This window comes from Garra rufa, chromosome 13 (assembly GCF_049309525.1).
Source record: "Garra rufa chromosome 13, GarRuf1.0, whole genome shotgun sequence".
Taxonomy (NCBI): Eukaryota; Metazoa; Chordata; class Actinopteri; order Cypriniformes; family Cyprinidae; genus Garra; species Garra rufa.
In genome coordinates this window covers 19,013,420-19,034,199 of record NC_133373.1, presented here as the reverse complement: position 1 = coordinate 19,034,199, position 20,780 = coordinate 19,013,420, and the positions used below count along the sequence as shown (strand labels likewise).

Below are 20,780 nucleotides of genomic sequence, written 5' to 3'. Positions count from 1 at the left end.
GACACTGTCTATTAAACACATCGTCTCTGGGTTTGTAAGAACAGATTTATAATTATTACATACAGAAGCTGTTTTGTTAATATTAATTGATCTATCCTGACCTTCAAACCAATTTTAAGATTTATCAAGACTTTATCAAGCCAACATAAAATTTGTCTTTCAGAAGTTATAGTTAACGAAGATTAGATTCTTACATTCTTACACTTAATGTGATCTTGAACTTATTATTGATTTCAGATGGCAAAAAAACTATTTCTATTATTGTTACGACCTTGGATGGAAATTTTGTCTAGGGATTTAAAAGGAGTAACATTGAGATGACCAAAAGAAGAAGCGTATAGTAAAAGTGGCAAGAGAAACGCAGAACATCAAATTAGCACCGCAAAAGATTTATTGCTCCCAAAACCATGAGTATTTACAAACACTTAGGAAAACAAAATAAACAATAATAATTTATATAACCAAGACAAACGGGAGAGGAACTGAAAGTAGCGCAAGAAAATCAAAGAAATAAATATAACAAAAAGATCCCCACTGTCTCCACCCAGTCCTCTAAATAAGGAAACAAAAATATGAAAAAGAAATCTTCAGCGCAAAAGCGCCCTAAACTTACTCTAACTAAAAAAACACAAAAATACACATTTAGCGCACTTCACTTAACTAGTGTGTCTAATAGGCTGTATGCACGGCGGTGAATGACGTACTTCCGGTGGAATATAAGGATGCTGGATTACTTCCGTTCCGGCGCGATTGTAGAGTGTTGTGTACTATTTTTTCTAATAACTTGTATTGTCTTCTATACTACGGTAACGTTAGTCACAAAAACAGACTCCACTCATATTGTTGATGCTTATTTGCTTTATTATATTAAATAAACATATAAAATGACATCTAAACGTATGAAAGTATCTTTTCAAAGACGGGAGGACAGCCCCTCTAGCCACCACTGCTGTGTGCCGCAGTGTACAGCATCTGCTAAATTTAACACTTTTCTAAGTTTCCACGCGTTTCCTAAAGAATGTGTGATTATAAAACCAACTTTGCCGCCTTGTATCTCCATTACCACTGTTTCAGCTATAATTAGCAGTGATAATGCAGTGCTATTCATCTGTCGTAGAACTGCATTACATTTTTTATTCTTATTATTTTGTACAATAATCATCCATACTAGCTAAGATAACAGCTGTGGTTATCCAAGCTGAACAGTGGTAACGTTAGAAAAGTAAAAACTGAACTGGACTGAACATGTCCAACAGAACTTTGAACGTCACTTTTAAGCTACTCTACTCTCAGTTGGTGTGGAGTCTCTGCTTTCCTCATAGAGCGGTAGCAGTGAGCGTTCACTGAGATCTCATTTGTGGCCCTGATTTTACCTGACACTTTCAGACAAAATTACAAACACGCCTGCTGCTGGACGAATCGTAAAAAAATAATAGCAGTTCAGTTCAGGCGGTTCAGGTTAGCTGAATTTACCTTCATAATTGCACAGATACGAACACACATAAAACTTGAAACCTTTCTCAAGTTTGCTCTGTGGCGTTGTACTGCACATCAGTGATTGTACATTTGGGCAACTCTTGCAAACACCGAGTAAAATTCGTCGACTCTGCCATAATCGCGTTTTTCTCCGCTTCAAACCTCTCCAACCGGAAACGGAATAGCAGCCTTGCGTCAAACGCGGAAGTACGCGTGCATAGAGCCTATACAGAGTAAAATCCTGCGTGCAAGGTATGTATGTCACGTGACTTACTAGGCTGTTCCACGTCTCCCTTGTCTGTAACTGCTGTAAGTCAGCAATTAGATCACAAGTTTAAGTGGAGCATAAGCGGGCTATCAAAGACACATAACGTTCATCGTGAACGCAGATGTCACAAGTGACAAAACTTTACACAGGTCATTCCAACAAATCTCACGCTAGTCTCTTAGCAGATAAACTGCCAGTGACACGACAAGTCAAAACCATAGACTGTAAAAAATATGGACGTAGTGTCCGTGACGTCACCCGTAGGATTCTGAAGCGCTATTTTGAAGCCTATAGTGGGCGGGAGTCGGCCGTCGCCATCTTGGAATCGCGTCACCGCGCGTCACTCCCGGATAATCAAAAATGGGCAAAAAGGCGGGACGTGGGTGGAGCTGGTTGCTGAAACCACGCCCGCCTAGCGCGCCAGTGGTGAGAGCAGCGGCAATCCCCCTGTCACTCAAGTGACCACGCCCTTAATTATGCAGAACTTTAAGGCTTAATATAACTTAAACGGATGAGTTATAAAAAAAATTCACCCCCCTCACAGTTGACATGAAGAGGGAAATTAGCTATATAGACCAAAACCACTTTTTGAACCAGGCTGTAAACATACTTTTTTCTGCTGTAAAGTTGGGCATTTTAACATGGGGAGTCAATGGGACTGACTCCCTTCTGCAGCCAGTCTCTAGTGGCCAGTCGATGAATTGCAGTTTAAGTCACTTCCGTGTTGGTTTCAATAGAGAGAGCGGGAGGTTGCCCCTTGGTCAAAACACACTCTCCATCTTCCTTTTGCCGCTTCTAATTTAAAGGTCTCTAGGCAGATCGCGATTGGCAGAGATCACACACCGTCACAGGTGACCAACGATGATTGACAGCCACACCAGCCAGTAGAATTCCGAAGATAGGCGGTACCTAGAAAACGCTAAAAGTGACAGAACAACAACAACAACAACAACAACAACAAAACATACACAAGAAAAAAAAACACTGTCCGGTTCGTAACAATTATCAAAGTTGACTGGGCAGTTAAAACGTGACACAAGAAAATAGTTAGACACAGGTCAAAATAAATCAGGAGAAGTGTTGTGGAATATAATATTCTATCCCAGACGTCTAATCTGGATAGGATCAGATTTCTCTAAAGATCTCTGAATTAGCATAAGTATTCTGATTTTTCTTAGGGTGGCAGTTGCCACCCCATGCTATCCCTGTAGATCTGCCTCTGGAGTCAAAATATTAAGACTAAATGATAGAGATTAAATGTAAATATTTCATTAATAGTGAATGTTACAACACCTAAAGTCACCTCTGTGTTTCAGGGTCTGAAGTATTCTTTCCAGACTCATGACCGATTATGTTTTGTTATGGAGTATGCAAATGGTGGAGAGGTGAGATCTTGTAAAGGTGAAGTTTATATTGTTTATTCAAATTAAAAAATTTTTTTAATTTGCATGCAATCAAATGCTTTATTCCAATAATGTGTGTACTAAGTAGAATACATTTAGACCCAGAAGATTCAAAATTCCAAATGGTCTTACTGTATATCATTTGGGATATTTATGGGGTATTTGTTCTTACATCACAGCTTTTCTTTCATTTATCACGAGATCGTGTTTTTTCGGAAGAGAGAGCACAGTTTTATGGGGCAGAGATTGTCTCAGCCCTGGATTACCTTCATTCTGAGAAAAATGTGGTTTATAGAGATCTAAAGGTGAGATAGAAAAAAAATTTCCACACAAGATGAATCATTTTTATTAACTTATGTAAAATGTGTAAAATGACTTGTCAAAAAGCTGGTTGTGTTGTTTTTGGTGTAATGCTACTTGTATCATTATCAAACCAATATATCACCTAACAATATAATTATTCTGTGGTAGTTGGAGAACTTGATGCTGGATAAAGACGGCCACATAAAGATCACTGATTTTGGCCTGTGCAAGGAGGGAATTACAGAGGGAGCAACGATGAAGACGTTCTGTGGCACACCAGAGTATCTGGCTCCAGAGGTAAAAAAAATGTATGAAACTTATGTAAAATGAGTTCCATACACTAAAAGATTGTAAATACACCCTCTAATATTTTTTGTATGAACAGTGAATAGAGGAAATACAGGTAGGAATCTCTCATTTGTAGAAGATGTACTTTAGTTAACCCTGTTAAACCTAACAATTGAAACATTTATAGGTATCTAATATCTGGAGAGAGCCATCTATTCTCCACTGTGCTCTCTGGGAAGAGCAAAACACGCAGTGGTTTGGACGGTCATACAATGTATGTTTTACTCAACATATTTCTCTCTGGCTGTTTGAAAATTTTAGGTTCCCTTTCATAGGTTCACTTGACACTGTGTCAGTAGCTGACACTATGGGAACACCCTCCAGGTGTGGTGATTTGTGGGGCAGCCGACAGCCGTGGCCTAATGGTTAGAGAGTCGGACTTGTAACCCAAAGGTTGCAGGTTCGAGTCTCAAGTCCAGCAGGGATTGTAGGTGGGGGGAGTGAATGTACAGCACTCTCTCCACCCTCAATACCACGACTGAGGTGAGTCCCTTGAGCAAGGCACCGAACCCCCAACTGCTCCCTGGGCGCCGCAGCAATGGCTGCCCACTGCTGTGTGTGTGCACTTGGATGGGTTAAATGCAGAGCACAAATTCCTAGTATGGGTCACCATACTTGGCCTCACATTACCTCCTTTCCTTTCCTTTCCTTTCCTAAGATTGTCTGGAACCTGTATCCAACCTTACTTTTCCTGTAAGAGCAGGCGTGGTCATTTGGAAATGTAATGTGTCTGGTGTCAGCTATTTAGGCTTACACATTAAATAGCTGTTTTGTAAAGCTATTTCTAGCTGTACAAAAACAGCTTGTTTTGCTGATTGATGTTAAAAACTATTATTTCTTCCCATATTATTTTATTGTATTGTTTTAATTTTAAAAACATTGATATGAAGCGCAAAATATTTTATTATTTACTGTACTTTGTTTTTGTTCTCATTATTTCTCTACACCAGGTAATAAATCAGAAGTCTCGCATATTCACAGAAAACAGCTTACACAGACTTATGCATTAAAAAAAAGGTAGATAGAATGACACCAATTAATTGGCTAAAAAAGATGCACCCAAGCTATCACTCCTTAGATTTGTCTTCTGCAGGAAGATGATTCATTTTCCCACGCCATCTTCAGAGTTTTATTGTGTTTCAGCAACTCACTTTAAGTGGATTTTATCTTTCCTTAGAATGGAATACAATGTTTTATTACAAACAAGGAATGGCTTTTCACACTATGGTTAACCCTTGGTCATTCTAAACCCTGGGTAAATCAAATCCTGGGTTATCTTTTTTCACATTTAACACTGTTTATAATTTATTCAGGGTTAACAATTAATTCTGGGTGTTTATAAGATAACATTTCATACGGTACATTCCTAAACGGGTTAACGTTCTGTTAACACTGCAAAAGCAGTGCTAACTCTGTTTTTGTAGCAGGCTTTTCATAGCACAGGGTAAAAAGCAGTGCTAAACCTGCTTCTAAATTAGACGTGTGAAACATACCTTTATTTCTCAATTAGAGCACAGGAGTGGTGTCATTCATTGGGTGCATAACAAGTTTCTCACAGATTTAGTGGACATGGGATATGCACTTCCCTTGCGGTTCATAGACGCTCTGGCTAATGTGTGACTGATAGCTTGCTTATATGCCTTCTTGCCGATAGGAAAGTGCAAGAAGACAAAGTGAGTCTTCTATTTTTGGGGTTCTGAATATGTCTGGTCTTTTGAACCATATTGAATGCAAGAGCTCATTCTACTAGGGGCTATACACTTTTAAGTGGTGGCTATTTGCGTTATAACGTAATCAGATTCAGGAGCATGCTATCTGGATTTGATTATCTGCCCTTTTGGTTTAGTGCTGGCTATCTTTGAAAACTTCTTGAAAAACAATCTGTATGCAGATCCCGGCTACACTTAAGGTGTATGCAGCAGTGTGATGGACAACTTGACCTGTACTGTACAGTTGTTCCTTCAACATTTAGATTTCACAACTTTCACATGTGTCACCATATAATGAATCAATAATTTCAGTCTGCAACTACTAAAAATATCCAGCTTTATCCACATACTTTACATACATATTAAGGTTTGTCACTACACCATATTGAAATTGTACAGGTTTTATACCTTTCAAACCATACACATTTCCATATCACAGCATAATGTAATAACTTGCACCTGCTACAAATATATTTATATTAATGTTTGTCACTACACCAAATTTCTGTTCATGTTTGTCACTACAGATTTAGGACAGGACATGACGTGAAGCCAAGTATGGTGACCCATACTTGGAATTTGTGCTCGTTCTTTGCATTTAACCCATCCAAATGCACACACACAGTAATGAACACACACACACACACACACACACACACACACACACACACACACACACACACACACACACACACACACACACACACACACGTTGGGTTTACATGTTTTATGGGGACATTCCATAGGTGTAATGGTTTTCATACTGTACAAACCGTATTTTCTATCGCCCTACACCTAAACCTAGCCCTCACAGGAGATTGCACACTTTTACTTCCTCAAAAAAACTCATTGTGCATGATTTATAAGCCTGTTTCCTCATGGGGACCTAAGAAATGTCCCCACAAGGTCAAAATCTACTGGTATTACTATCCTTGTGGGGACGTTTGGTCCCCACAACGTGATGAATACCAGGTACACACACACACACACACACACACACACATTATGGTTATTGGTTATTGGTTATTCACTCCCCCACCAACAATCCCTGCCGGACCTGAGACTGGAACCCACAACCTTCAGGTTACAAGTTCGACTTTCTAACCATTAAGGCCATGATTGCCCAAATCTATTATTCTATTTATTTCCATATAATAGCATAATAGATTAATAATGCCAACTTACAACTGCTTAAGATATATCCACACATACATATTTTGACATAAATGTGCTACGGTATATAGCAAGTCTCAGCTAAGTGATTGTTTATAGCATTGGCAATATGTAAATTAATTCAGCTCTTACAGTTTTTTACAGACACTAGGACACATTTCCCAATACTTAGGTCACTTTTGCAAAACTCTTCACACAGTAAGAACAACAGAAGTCTATGTGGGCTAAACTGAGGATCAATTATCATTGTTTTGGCACAAAATGCATTCAATGACTACATCTGTCAAATTTCATGAATTCTTTTCTCACTCAGACACAACAACTGCCAAAAATCTTTGTACGCACAGGACATTTTGCAAGTGCTTACATACTGTTTCCAAACTGTTAAACTTTTGTTCAAAACAATAACATAATGCAAAACTGAATAAGACAGCAAAATTCAACAGCAATATTTTATTGAAACATATTTCAAATCTAAAAATGTGAGTAGATTAGCATTACTATTGTATCTGTATCAGTGGATGGTGTGTATACAAATTCTTGTATTTTGGAATTACTTTTAGTGCAAAAAAATAAAAATAAATAAACAACATAAAATATTGACGAATTCTGCATCATGTCTGATTCATTCCAGTAACATATATTGCAGTTATAAACAATATATATTGCAATTATAAACAGAGATGTGTCCTTGTTTTACACAAGAAAACACTGTGTAATGCTACATGTTGTTAGTGTTTTTTAGGTCATTGTTTTGTGGGTGACAAAGTGTGTTTGTCGGCTGTCAACCTTTGCTAGTGTTCTGGAAGAATGAGTTTATTTGAGACCTGAATAAAGTGTTTTGGTAGTTGTAGTGCATTTTGAATGTGAAATGAACTGCTTTGCCAAGCTGAAAGTCGGTTAGGAGAATTGTGTGAAGAGTTTTGCAAAAGTGACCTAAGTATTGAGAAATGTGTCCTAGCGTCTGTAAAAAACTGTAACTGCTAAATGTGGGCACTAAATCTGTATTGTGAAAATCGATATACAAGTAAAAAGTATCTTGACTTGAAATTGACTTCCATCTTTCAACCATTTAGGGGTATATTTGGGAATATGCCACCTCCAATTTTAAACAGTTCCACATGCAATCATCTGATCTGTCATGTTATTAATCAATAATAGGAGCGTTTATCTTAAAGCAGAGCTGCACAGACGTTCTGTTTATTACATCAAAGTATAGCGAGAGCAATTAGAAAGCAGACGGCTCCTTATGCTTTTGAATCGCTCTCATGGTACTTTGATGTCATACACAATCAGCCCGTGCAGTGCCGCTTCAAGTTGAACACACCTAATTGAGATGTTGAGAATTTATGTCATGTCAAGCCAAGCTGTGATGTGAAAGGCAGAAGACAGCCATTTTATGCTTTTACGTGCATTCCAAAAAATCACTGTTAATACATCTATTAAACTGTAATGAAATATTTGTGATTTAGCATGAATTTACATTAATAAACGATTTTGTCCAAATACAAAGCAGCTTTTAAATGTTTTTCATTGAAAAATCACACTTTTTTCCATTATATTTTAGCTATCTACCATGCTAACCAGCAAAATATTGACATCTTGGCCCCACTTTTGGTTCTCTGCTGCTCTTTTTCAGGTTCTTGAGGACAATGATTATGGCCGAGCAGTGGACTGGTGGGGGTTGGGTGTAGTCATGTACGAGATGATGTGCGGCCGGCTGCCCTTCTATAACCAGGATCATGAGAAACTCTTTGAATTGATCCTCATGGATGAGATCCGTTTTCCTCGTACACTTGGGCCTGAGGCAAAATCTTTGCTGTCAGGACTGCTCCATAAAGACCCAAAGCAACGGTGAGAGACCTGTTTAGATGTTTTAGTGAACTTCTACTGTTGTATGGTCTTCTACATGTGCATTGTTTTAAGAATTCATGATGAATGATGGATGTTTCTCTTAAGTATAACATCATTCATAACATCACTTGGGAGGTCTGTGAGTCTTATAATTGATTTTTATTTTTTGTTAAATTAGTGCATTTTGCAAGGAACCTTGATCCTGAATGAAGTTTTAAAAAATATTGGTAAAATAAAGAGAACATTATTTCTTGCACTGGCAGTAATACAACTGTGGCTAAATATTGCCAACAATATACAGATAGCCATATTGCTATTGCTGCGGCTCCCGGGGAGGAATTGGGGGTTCGATGCCTTGCTCAAGGAACTTAACTCAGTCATATTACTGAGAGCGCTGTACATTCACTCCCCCCACCTACAATCCCTGCCGGACCTGAGACTCGAACCTGCAACCTTCGGGTTACAAGTCCGACTCTCTAAACATTAGAAAAAACCATCAGCAAAAAAACATTCTGTTGTGACAGTTCTAAACAAGAATATATTGAAATGACCAAAATACAGTGTATAAAATGTACAGTGTAAAAAAAAAAGTGCTTAGCTTTTGCTTTATTGTATGTAGGGTTTTACAAATTCATCACAGAGCAAATTGTGTTTTAGTGAGCAAGATTGTTTAGAGTTTTGCAAAAAGAGTGCATGAGAACTGCGAGCAGTGTCTAAACTGCCTGAACTTATTTAAGGTTTTGCAGAAAGATTGATTTATATGACAAATTGATTTAGGCTATTGAGAATTTGGTTCAGAGAATGTGGTTTAGTGTTTTTAACAAATGTGAAAAACTGTAAAACTGCTAGTAAGAGACAAGAGTGGTTTATTTAATGACATTCATGATATTAACTAATAAGCAGATGGATTTACAAATGATATGTTAGATTAAGATGAATCACAAGCTATGAGAAATATTTTGTTCTTGGGTTTTCTTTCTGCAGGTTAGGTGGAGGTCCAGATGATGCGAAAGAAATCATGCAGCATAAGTTCTTTGCAGGCATTGAGTGGCAAGATGTTTATGAGAAAAAGGTGAATAATAATAGAAAGTGGTTATTGACAAAATATCTTGAGGCCTTGAGAGGCCACTTAAATATAATATTGTTTTTTTTTTTCTCCACAGCTTGTTTCACCATTTAAGCCGCATGTAACCTCAGAAACAGACACTCGCTATTTTGATGTGGAGTTTACAGGGCAGACCATCACCATCACACCCCCAGGCCAAGGTGATGCCCCCTGAATGTTAAAAACTCTCAATTACAGTTTGTCTCAATAGATTTGACAATTCTCCAAACAAACTTTTAAACACAGTGAGGTAAAAACTTTGTTTTCATTCATTTCATACAAATTACAAATCATGCAAAGAATTTTCTCAAAACAATGTGCACAAAACTCTCAAATGTTTTCACAATAGTTAATGCACCCAACCAATACTTTAAAATATCTGAAAAAGGTTTTACACAAATCACAAACATTGATGTACCATTTGTCCAAACACAACAAACAAACTTCTGTCATTTTTTCATTCTATCAAAGGACGTGTATCTATCATAGTACGTCTTGTACTATGATTGTTGTTGATAGTATAGATTTTTGGTCATCCTGGGACAACTTCTGTTATTTACTGTAAATGTCCAAACATTTTTTAAAATTGGAAGTTTGAGATCAATTAGGTGGACAATCAAGATTATTTTGAATGTTACAGAAGCATTATTGACATGGTGGTCCAGAACAATACCACCAGCCACAAGGAAAGAGGCCTGTGGAGATGTTGACAGAGGAGCTTGTCAAGCATGGATTCAACCTTTACATTTTATTTCCCCTATTATGCAAGCACAGCAAATATGCAGTGTAGATAAAATGCAATGAAAGTCTTTTCCAGATCTAAATGAAAGGCAAGATCAAAAATTCAGGATAATTAATCTATCCAGCAAACACATGTGTATATACAGTGGTGGCCAAAATTAGGCTATTAGAACACCAGGTAAAAAGGTCACATAATCCACCACTGTTCTGTAATAGACTAATCTGTAGTTATCAGAAAAGTTTGTTTGCCATTCTTGCTAAAGGTGGCACAAACTGATTTCAAGTTTAAAGGGGCAATTATTTTTTCTCATGGGTGATAGCAGGTGTTGGATAACAATTTTTATTTTGTTTAGATATACACCATATATATAAAACAAAACAAAACTTCCTGTTGAGGAATTGCAATAAACATGTATTTTCATAAGCATATTTGTGCATCAACAACTTAATGTGTTTTATAATCAATAGAGAACACACCTATAGATTTGATGTTAAAATTTATTTTTAATAAATGCATTACTAGAAAGCATTGCAGTGCTTCATTTTTCTGCAGTAAAGTAAGATAATTTTGTGTTTGGATGGCTGTGCTAATTTTTTTGAGAACAAGTACTTTTTTTTTCAAAAGTGTCAAATCGCTTGAGGAAAAACTGTAACAGGTATTGGTTGATAACGAAGGCGCTACCTAGTGGCGGTGTACAAGTTGCTCTATCAAAATAGAAGGAAAAAAAAAACATTTTACATTTGTCATTGTTTTTATCTGTGTTGTTTTAAGTATTACTTTTTCTTTCCAGATGAAAATATGGAGTCCTTTGACAGTGATAGAAGACCCCACTTTCCTCAGTTCTCATATTCTGCCAGTGGCACAGCATGAAACGCTTTACAGTTTTTTACAGACGCTAGGACACACTTCTCAATACTTAGGTCACTTTTGCAAAACACTTCACACAGTGAGCACAACAGAAGTCTATGTGGGCTAAACTGAGGATCAATTATCATTGTTTTGGCACAAAATACATTCAATGACTACATCTCTCAAATTTCATGAATTCTTTTCTCACTCAGACACAACAACTGCCAAAAATCTTTGTACGTACAGGACATTTTGCACATGCTTACGTACTGTTTTCAAAACTGTTAAACTTATGTTCAAAACAATAACATAATGCAAAACTGAATAAGACAGCAAAATTCAACAGCAATATTTTATTGAAACATATTTCAAATCTAAAAATGCAGTTTAACCAGCCACAGCTGATTCTCATTGTAGATGAACATCTACACAGGTGTTACTCTTTCAAATTCATTACAAAAGGAGACAACTGCTGAATAGGTTTGTATTGTGATGTAAACATAGACCCAAATAAAAATAAATAAACGACATAAAATATTGATGAATTCTGCATCATGTCTGATTCATTCCAGTAACATATATTGCAGTTATAAACAATATATATTGCAATTATAAACAGATATGTGTCCTTGTTTTACACAAGAAAACACTGTGTAATGCTACATGTTGTTAGTGTTTTTTAGGTCATTGTTTTGTGGGTGACAATTTGTGTTTGTCGGCTGTCAACCTTTGCTAGTGTTCTGGAAGAATGAGTTTATTTGAGACCTGAATAAAGTGTTTTGGTAGTTGTAGTGCATTTTGAATGTGAAATGAACTGCTTTGCCAAGCTGAAAGTCGGTTAGGAGAATTGTGTGAAGAGTTTTGCAAAAGTGACATAAGTATTGAGAAATGTGTCCTAGCGTCTGTAAAAAACTGTAAAAGAACACTTGACCTAAACATTTCTGTGATCATTTACTTAACCTATGTCATTCCAAATCAGTATGACTATGTTCCTTATTTAAAATTTTAATGTTTTTTTTTATTATCCTGGCAACACATTTTTGAAGCAACGGCTTCAGATTGCCTACACTGGATGTAACAAAGTTAACATTTCAGATCCATTCGTCCAGTTTTCAGAAGTAGCAGAAGTGCATGGAGTACACCAAAGATATAACGGGGCATCAGTTTACTGTTGGATATTTGCACCACATCCAGTGTGGACAGTATCACTAGTTATAATAAGTTCTGTTTGGTTTTGCAATATGAGGTTGAATAAATTCAGTCAGATTCTTTATTGAGCATATTGCTAGTTTTTTTTTTTTCTGGTTTGATTTACTCAACACCATGTTGTTCCAAACCTGTATTATTTTGTTATTTTAAGTTTCTTAACAATATTACCTGAATACCAAATAAGTTATTAATTACAGTTGGAGACTAATAATTATTATTATTTTTTTTAAAAATGTTTTGATTCCCTTTTATATATAATGATCTTTCAAAAGATTCAAAGCATTTGCCAAAATACTATCCACTTTTTTTCAGATTTTTACTGAAACAGAACAGCTACCTGAAGAAATTTAGTGTAGTAGATTGTTTTGCACCACTGAGGATACTGTTTGCATGAACTTTACAGTGATGAACCTATTTGCTTAACAGCATTCTTGCTACATGGATTTATAATTTAAAAGTTTTGTGTTTACATGTTGCATGGTACCCAATATTTATGTTGTTTTAAATGTTGTATTACATACATTTATTTAAGAATTGCATTATTAAAGTTTTCAGACCCTTCATTTTGTAAAATATGCCGCAGTTAATTCCAACAAAACAGTTTATTAGGCTTTCATTTTAGTGTATTTATTGTTTTATTAAAGACATTGGGATAAAATTATGTAATTTTTTTTCTTTTTTAATTGATGTCAACAACTGGTCAATGGATTAGGCTGTAAATTTAGTTTTTTTTTTTTTTTTACTCTTTGCCTATGTAGCATATTTTAAGAGTTGCATACAAATATAAATAATATGACAAGCATATTTCAGCATTTTGGCCCAAAAAAAAACAAAAACTGAACATTCCTGAGAATGGACTTGGTCCATAATTGAATGTTGGTTGGTGGTCTATAAAGTGTATCACTATATTTTCACTATATTTTTTTTCTGCTTATATTTTATAAAAGTTTTTCTACTTCACTAAAAATGAAACATTTTGCATTGATACATTCCAGTTTCAAGTTGTGAATGTTTCTCTAAAAAAACATGAGCTTTATTATTTGAGTTATTGTTTTCTTAGCGGAGCGAGGGACAAAAATAGTGTACTATCTGTTTTGAAATATAAATAAATAAAAATAATAAATAAATACATTAAAGATCATATCCTCTTGTTTTCGTTTGTGTGTCACAAAAAATACTTTTTTTATTTTTATTAAAGACCATATACTCATATTTGATGTGTCTTACACTTTTGGAAGAATAATGTTCATGTTTGGGAAATTAAAATATGCAGTATTTGTATATACAGTATTTATTCTGTATTTATGCTAATAAAATAGTTTGAGATCTGTTTATGTAGCATCAATGTTGTAGCACTCTATGTGATCAAATTAGGTATATATAAAGAAATGCTAGGGGGTAAAACATATATCTTCCTCAAAACACTGAGTTGAGAAGTTATGTGTAAATGTTTTGACATAAAAATTGGGTGTAGGTAATTAAGAAATAAGTGTGGTGTTTAAATTGCAGTTTCCCAAATTAAACACAAGAGCCGTGTACCTAAATGTTTAAAATATTAACAAACCATCTCCTAAGCAAAATGCAAAATTGATTAATATTACATAATTTCTAGCAATATTGTCGGCTTGATTGCACAGACACTATTTGAAGAGAACTGAACTGACCTGGACGGTTAGAGACAGATTTAATAATTTAATAATTTTCTTTAAAACTAATCACAATTGCTCATTCTGAACTGAGCTGGATGGTTACCCTGCTGAAAAAAACAGCATATGCTGGTTAGGTAGGTTTTGGTGCTGGGATGCTGGTTTTTGCTGGTTTATGCTGGTCCTTTGCTGGTTTATGCTGGTCCTTTGCTGGTCCTTAGCTGGTTAATGCTGGTCCTTTGCTGGTTTATGCTGGTCATGTTGCTGGTCAAGGACCAGCATAAACCAGCAAAAGACCAGCATAAACCAGCAAAGGGCCAGCATAAACCAGCAAAGGACCAGCATAAACCAGCTAAAACCAGCATCCCAGCACCAAAACCTACCTAACCAGCATATTTCAGCAGGGTAAAGAAACAGATATGAAGTTAGCAAAAAAAAAAGATCTAATAATTCAATAATTTTTTTAACTGCCAGTGCAATGTCAATAACTAATCACAATAGCTCATTCCATCTTTATCTGACTACATTAGGCTACTTTTTTCATTTTTTTTTATCTATTTATTTCCCCCTTTGGATCAAATGGGGGAAAAAAAACAGTGTCTTCATACTGGACACTGGATGCTTGGTGGTTCAGTGGTGTTGCAGTATTCTGCTGTAGAAACACACCGGTGGCGGCGCTGGACGCAGATGCCATGACAGCATGATCTGTGTCTAACGGGAGAGGGTGTAGTCTACATGGAACCACAACACTGATGAGAATCTACGATCTTTTAACTGGATTTCGCAAAATAACATCGTGTAGTCGGGGAAACGCATATCATATTGCGGAAGAGGACATTTCTTTTGTTTATCTGGGAGAGATCAGTGCATCTGGGGTATTGTAGGTAAGGTCGGAGGATATTCAGCATCATCAGGGGCTGGAGATAAAAGGCCAGATTCGCACTAGATTTATCACATTTCACAGTATAGAAGGGCTAATGTTTTTGCTACATGTCATAACGATTTCTTGTACAGAATATCGAGCAGTTTAATATGCGGTTAAATTACGCGAATAATTTCATATCGGAGAAATGTCTTCATTGAAATTCAGCCATCATAATATATGATCATCGTAATATATCACAATATGACTAGATATTCGTGAATTCGGTTCAAGCATAGGCTACCGATGTCACATGTAAATATCTGATGTAAATAAGAAGGAGAGAGAAAGACAGCAGAAGGTGCGACAGCTGACCAGTCCATCACCAAATCATTGCTGCTTACTGCTGTTCAGAATCAATTATGGTGATCGTATGAAGCAGACATAGGCTCGATGTATTACAATTGTAACATAAAATACACAAAACTATACTTGTATGCTGACTCCTATTGTCCAATAACACAATGAAAACAGGAAAACAACGATTTGTGCGAAAATGCTTGAGTCTACGGTTTTGTAGTCTCTTAGAGACGAACAGATGAAAGATGAATTATGTCAAAGTATGTTCTGCCCAAATTCATTTATCAACTTCTTAGTAGGCTATGTACAGGCCTTTAAATATTTTTTATCTGCTGTGTACATCTAAATTACGAGGTATCCCTCGCTCTCATTATTATAAAACAGCTACTTTTTCAAGAAATATCCTTAGTGTCCTCTTAAAAATATTATTCCGACGTAACATGTCTAGACAGCTGTCTTATCTAATAACGTGTTTAACACTGTCAGCAAATATGCAGCGGTTAAGCATCCATTTTGTGGACAACATCTGCACAAACAGAAAAAGTTAAAACAAGAACATGTTATGTCTACAGATAGCTCTGTCTTAGGGTACATAAAGTCGTACACAATTATAAGGATTAAATAATGACTATACTTACAGTCTTAATTAGGGTGAATTCTTAAAGCCTTAATTGAATTACATGCAGTAGATTTTTGTGTACCAGATCACTCAGTGCTGTTTAATTTTTTAAAAATCTTACATTTGACACAATTTTGTTATCATTCCCTGGTGTAATGGAACATGGAGATATGATGGTTAATTCCCATCTTATTACAGATGAGGCTGGATTTTATTTGAATACATCAAATTAACCTGTTATAGCTAAGGTTTTCAGATAGAATAGACTTAGATTTTTTGTTGAGTATGGGTCAAAACGAATTGTCATTAAGGGTGTAAATCAGTGGGTTAGGCTAATAATTACACTGTATTGAATTTAACCTTTATTTTTATAGTCCATTTCTTATAAACAGAATAATGTGAAATATGTCCTTATGGGCATTAACACAATACACTAAATGAAATGTCCCTGTAAGTGAAAATGAATTAATGATCAGTCCTATCCTTTAATCTTATCAGTGTTTAATTTTTACTTTTATAATATGACATCCTTAACTCATATAATTTGGCATGACTTTAATTTAGTATTGAGTTTTCTTTACTGTGTTCTCTTTTAAAGTATTAAATCAAATTTCTTGTAAACAAACATACAGTCTTTCATGTTTTTACGTTTATGTCACAGGATGCAAACGGGTTTCTCTGAGAAAAAAAGATGAGCGTGACATCATGGTTCCTGGTCAGCAGCTCTGGCACTCGTCACCGTCTGCCACGGGAAATGATCTTTGTTGGCCGGGAGGACTGCGAGCTAATGCTGCAGGTAGGATTTTCATTTGCCTTTCCATTGAAGTTTATAATAAGCATGTCCTAACCACATTCATGAATGCACCAGGAACTGTTGCCCAGCAAATATAATAGGGATGCACCGATCATGATTTTTCATGGCCGATTCCAATACCGATTTTTTACAAGCAAGCTGGCCGATTCCGATACCGATTTCCGATTTTTTCAAAAACAAGAAGTTATGCAAGTAAACAACATAAACAACATGTTTATTTAGTATTTAACAGGCCAAGCTGGCTTTGGCTATTGAATCAATAGCATCTGACATCTGAAATTAAATAAATAAAAAAATGTTAAATTAAATACAGTTTAATAAGTAAAACATGCTTTTAGTAAAGTAAAACAGTAAGCCAACGGGCATTTTAATGTAAAATAATAATTATTCTTAACAGAACAGACTTTTATTTTTGGCTTTTCAAAAGTAAAGTAATGCTTGTTTTTTTTTTTACAAAAAGAAGCATCTCAGCTTTGTCACAAGTGAGTCTGTTTCTTTTTTCATCTGTCACGGGAGAAGCTGAGCTGAACAAACGTTCGCTGTCCGTGCTTGTGCAGGGCGAGGACAGGTACGCTCGTGCAACTTCAGCGAGCACAGGAAAGTGGCTGTCCTTTGCAGACATTGCAGATTGCAATCTTCACGTCTTGCTCACAGATTTCGAAAAACCTCCACACAAGTGACATGTTTCTGAATGAATCGAATGCCGCGGCCCGCGTACACACTTCCGGAAAAAAACCCTTCGATTTATGGCCGGTCAACCGGTGCATCCCTAAAATATAAGTATTTAATTCTGCAAAATAATGTGTTAAATTTTGAATATGAACAGCATTTTTTGTTAGAAACAGAAAAATGGTCAACAAAGCTACAAATCAGTGTTGTGCGGTGTTGTCCTCAAAGGTTTTTTTAGTCAAATATAAATTCATATCCCAGTCACATTTTCTTGGTAAAATAAACATTACTTACACTGTCAGATTTTTTTTTTTTTATATATTTTTACATTGTATTGCTTACAGTAATCTAATCAATTATCTATGTAAAAAAGCCAAGTATGAATTTCATCAAGTTAAGTGTTTTTAAGCATTTTATATTTATTCCTAAATTAATAACGCAGGGCAGTGATAAATTAAACAATAGTTTTTTTTTAAACTTACTTTCAGCTATATTTATTTTATTGTTAACTATTACCTGTTTTTGAATTTTTCAGATCATCAGTCATCAAAGCTCAGTAAATAATGGTCACAGACAAAGAGATTTACTTTTAAATTTCACCAAGATATTTACTTACTAAAAACTCCCACTGATCATGTTTTTATGCCATTTTAAGTTTAATATTTTGTAGTAATATCTAAACGTAAATGTTGTTTACTTACTTTTTAATCTCCCCATAAATGCCATTATATTGTTAATTCAGACTGATTCTCTTGTGTTTGTGCACAATTTATCGCATGAACCAATCACAGCTGAACATAGCCCATCATATGTAGTCATATTGTGATGGCATTGCCTTCATTCACGTGACTTTTACCCATTCATTCTCAGTTACCCCTCACCAAACTCATCGCACACTTTAGGGGGTCTGTTAAAACTCAGGCTTCTTCTCAGTTTAATATATTTTTTAGCAGTAAAAGTTTTTAGCTAAGCTGCTGAGACAAACTTTTACCAAGGAATAGAGAGAAGTCTTAAAGGGGTCATTGGATGCAAAACTAACTTTACATGTTGTTTGAACATTAATGTGTGTTGGCAGTTTGTGTACACAACCACCCTACAATGATAAAAATCCACCCAGTGGTATTTTTTCATCTTTAAAAGTAATATCCCCTTTTTAAAATCAGGTCATTCTCAGCTTCTTGTCGGTGTGACGGCACACTGACAGGGGCCGCTCTCACGATAGTAGATTGACATGAGAGCCGTACCTTAGATTCGCCCTCACCGAGCTGAAACAGTCCGACTCCGATCACCATTGTGTGACTCAGGTGCAGACAAGCGACTGAGGTGTTCTGTTGTTGGATGTAATAATGAAAATAGCAGTCGCCATTTACTCCCGACATCTGAGCCACTGAAGACGCAGAGGTTTAACGTTACTTTCGTTTTTTTTTAAATGAAAGCGCCGATTTCCATCTACATATGCGTGCCAATGTTTGTGCAAATTGTTCCAGACGCAGCTTCACCCACAGCAGAAGTGAGTATAAGGTTTTTTTTATGCATCTTTGCTAATGACCTTTCTTAATAATGTGCTTGTTTCAAGTTTCGCCGTGGCTAAACGCAGCTAAATGCGGCTAAATGCGGCTGAAGTAAACATCACATCTCATCATCCCAGGCAGAGAGGGGTGGGGTGAGCAGAGCATATTTGCATTTAAAGGGCCATACAATAATACGAGCTGATGTTTTGCAGAGCTGATTTTGACAAGGTAAAAGGGTGTTTTTTTACACTACTATTGAGAATTTTATAGGCACTATTGAGTATATTATAGGCTTTTCATTAAGACCCTAAACAATCATATGAACTTGTGGAAAATGGGCATCCGGTGACCCCTTTAAGCTAAGAGTAAGGTTGTGGTTGACCTTGTTGCTCTGGATGATGTCAGCATGCTTACTAACTATGCACACAGTGATTGGCTGATAAGGGAGGGGTCCTTGTCTGAGATTTGTTCATAGAAATATTGTAGAGTGCAATATTATGTTGCCACATTCAAATCAAGATTTAAAAATATATTTTTTTCCACATTCAAATAAAGATTTTAAAATACAGGCTAAGTGTCACTAATTAAACAAGTATATGTTCAGCTTATTGTCAGCCTCTTAAATGGGTGCTTTACTTAAACAATTAGTGAATATGCATATTAACAGCCTTTTAATTCACAGAGTAGAATAATCATGGTTGATAGTAATAAGACTTGCAAACGTAAAATAAATCCAAATTGGACGCAAGAACAGCTGTTACTTCTTCCCAACTGGTTAATGAAAACAAGGATATAATCAAAGGATATTTTGGAGTTGGGATAACCTACAAAGCAAAGGTGATAACTTTTTAAAAGCTCATAATCATCAAATGCTTCTAAAATGTTTACGTTCCGAGGCAGATTGCCGGCAACAGCCATTTTAGGATAGTCTGTGGTGGTCTTAGTGACACTACTCCTAACATTTCACAGATTTAGGAGCTAGTTTTAGTGCTAAAACACTTTGGGCTGGTTTCACAGATAGGGTTTAGACTAAACTAGGATTAGGCCATAGTTCAGTTAGGACATTAGAGTAATTTTTATAAACATGCCTTATAAAAAACATTGCTGGTGTGCATCTTGAGACAAAACAAGAGCACTGACATATTTTAAGATCAGTCAGTGCAAAGTTTCTTTCAGTTGAAACAGCTCAGACTTAACTTTGAGTCTATGACTAGGCTTAAGCTTTGTCTGTAAAATGGGGGGTTTATGAAATACTCTTAGAGCAAAAATGTAAGAGTCCTAAATTTAGGACTGACACAGCCACTATTTTTAAGATTTTCTTCTAACTTGGCGAGTTGTGAGTTACTTTTAGCTTTAAGATGTTTTGTAAATATGGCTCTGGATGATCTTGTACTGTAAGCCTGCAGCTACAAGAGGATTTATTGAGAGGTTATGTAACAGTAAACAAACCATTAATTAGTTGTATCTATCACTACAAAAAATAGTGAAAGTTCTCTCATCTAAAGTACTGCTACTATATACTGTAACTGTAATGTGTAAATAGTCTAAAGCCCATAGATGAGCCTGCAGGGCAGCTTTCCTTATAGTCATTAAATGCAAAAGAACATGGTCAACTATAGTACTTTGTATTTCATTAGGAACAAATGACCTTTGACCTTGTCCCCTTCTTTCTTCTTTTCTCCTCTTCTTCCTCTTTGTCTTCCACTATCAGGATTCATTTTCCAAAACACATAATCACCTGTGTTCTTGTTCATGTCATCATGAAATTCTGACTGGTGTGCATTAGTTTTGCTATGTTTACACATGGAAAAATGTGTGCTATTTGTGTTCATTTTGTGATTCTTAAGGTAATTATATGTG

The 20,780-nt window shown here is 35.9% G+C and overlaps 2 protein-coding genes across 4 annotated transcripts in view; both read left to right on the top strand.

The window, feature by feature from the left end:
• LOC141348658 (RAC-alpha serine/threonine-protein kinase-like) overlaps positions 1-13,574 on the top strand; it is a 29,627-nt gene extending 16,053 nt beyond the window's left edge. For all 3 annotated transcript variants that reach the window (XM_073852933.1, XM_073852932.1, XM_073852934.1), the window contains 7 exons: positions 3,061-3,129; positions 3,327-3,452; positions 3,619-3,747; positions 8,320-8,534; positions 9,519-9,606; positions 9,698-9,800; positions 11,172-13,574. In XM_073852933.1, the coding sequence (XP_073709034.1) occupies positions 3,061-3,129; positions 3,327-3,452; positions 3,619-3,747; positions 8,320-8,534; positions 9,519-9,606; positions 9,698-9,800; positions 11,172-11,251 (810 nt within the window). In that variant the 3' untranslated portion in view covers positions 11,252-13,574. The remainder of the gene's footprint in view (positions 1-3,060; positions 3,130-3,326; positions 3,453-3,618; positions 3,748-8,319; positions 8,535-9,518; positions 9,607-9,697; positions 9,801-11,171) is intronic.
• A 1,233-nt stretch (positions 13,575-14,807) lies between these two features.
• cep170bb (centrosomal protein 170Bb) overlaps positions 14,808-20,780 on the top strand; it is a 43,863-nt gene continuing 37,890 nt past the window's right edge. Inside the window, exons 1-2 of the mRNA XM_073816957.1 lie at positions 14,808-14,969; positions 16,588-16,722. Of these exons, the coding sequence (XP_073673058.1) occupies positions 16,618-16,722 (105 nt within the window). The 5' untranslated portion in view covers positions 14,808-14,969; positions 16,588-16,617. The remainder of the gene's footprint in view (positions 14,970-16,587; positions 16,723-20,780) is intronic.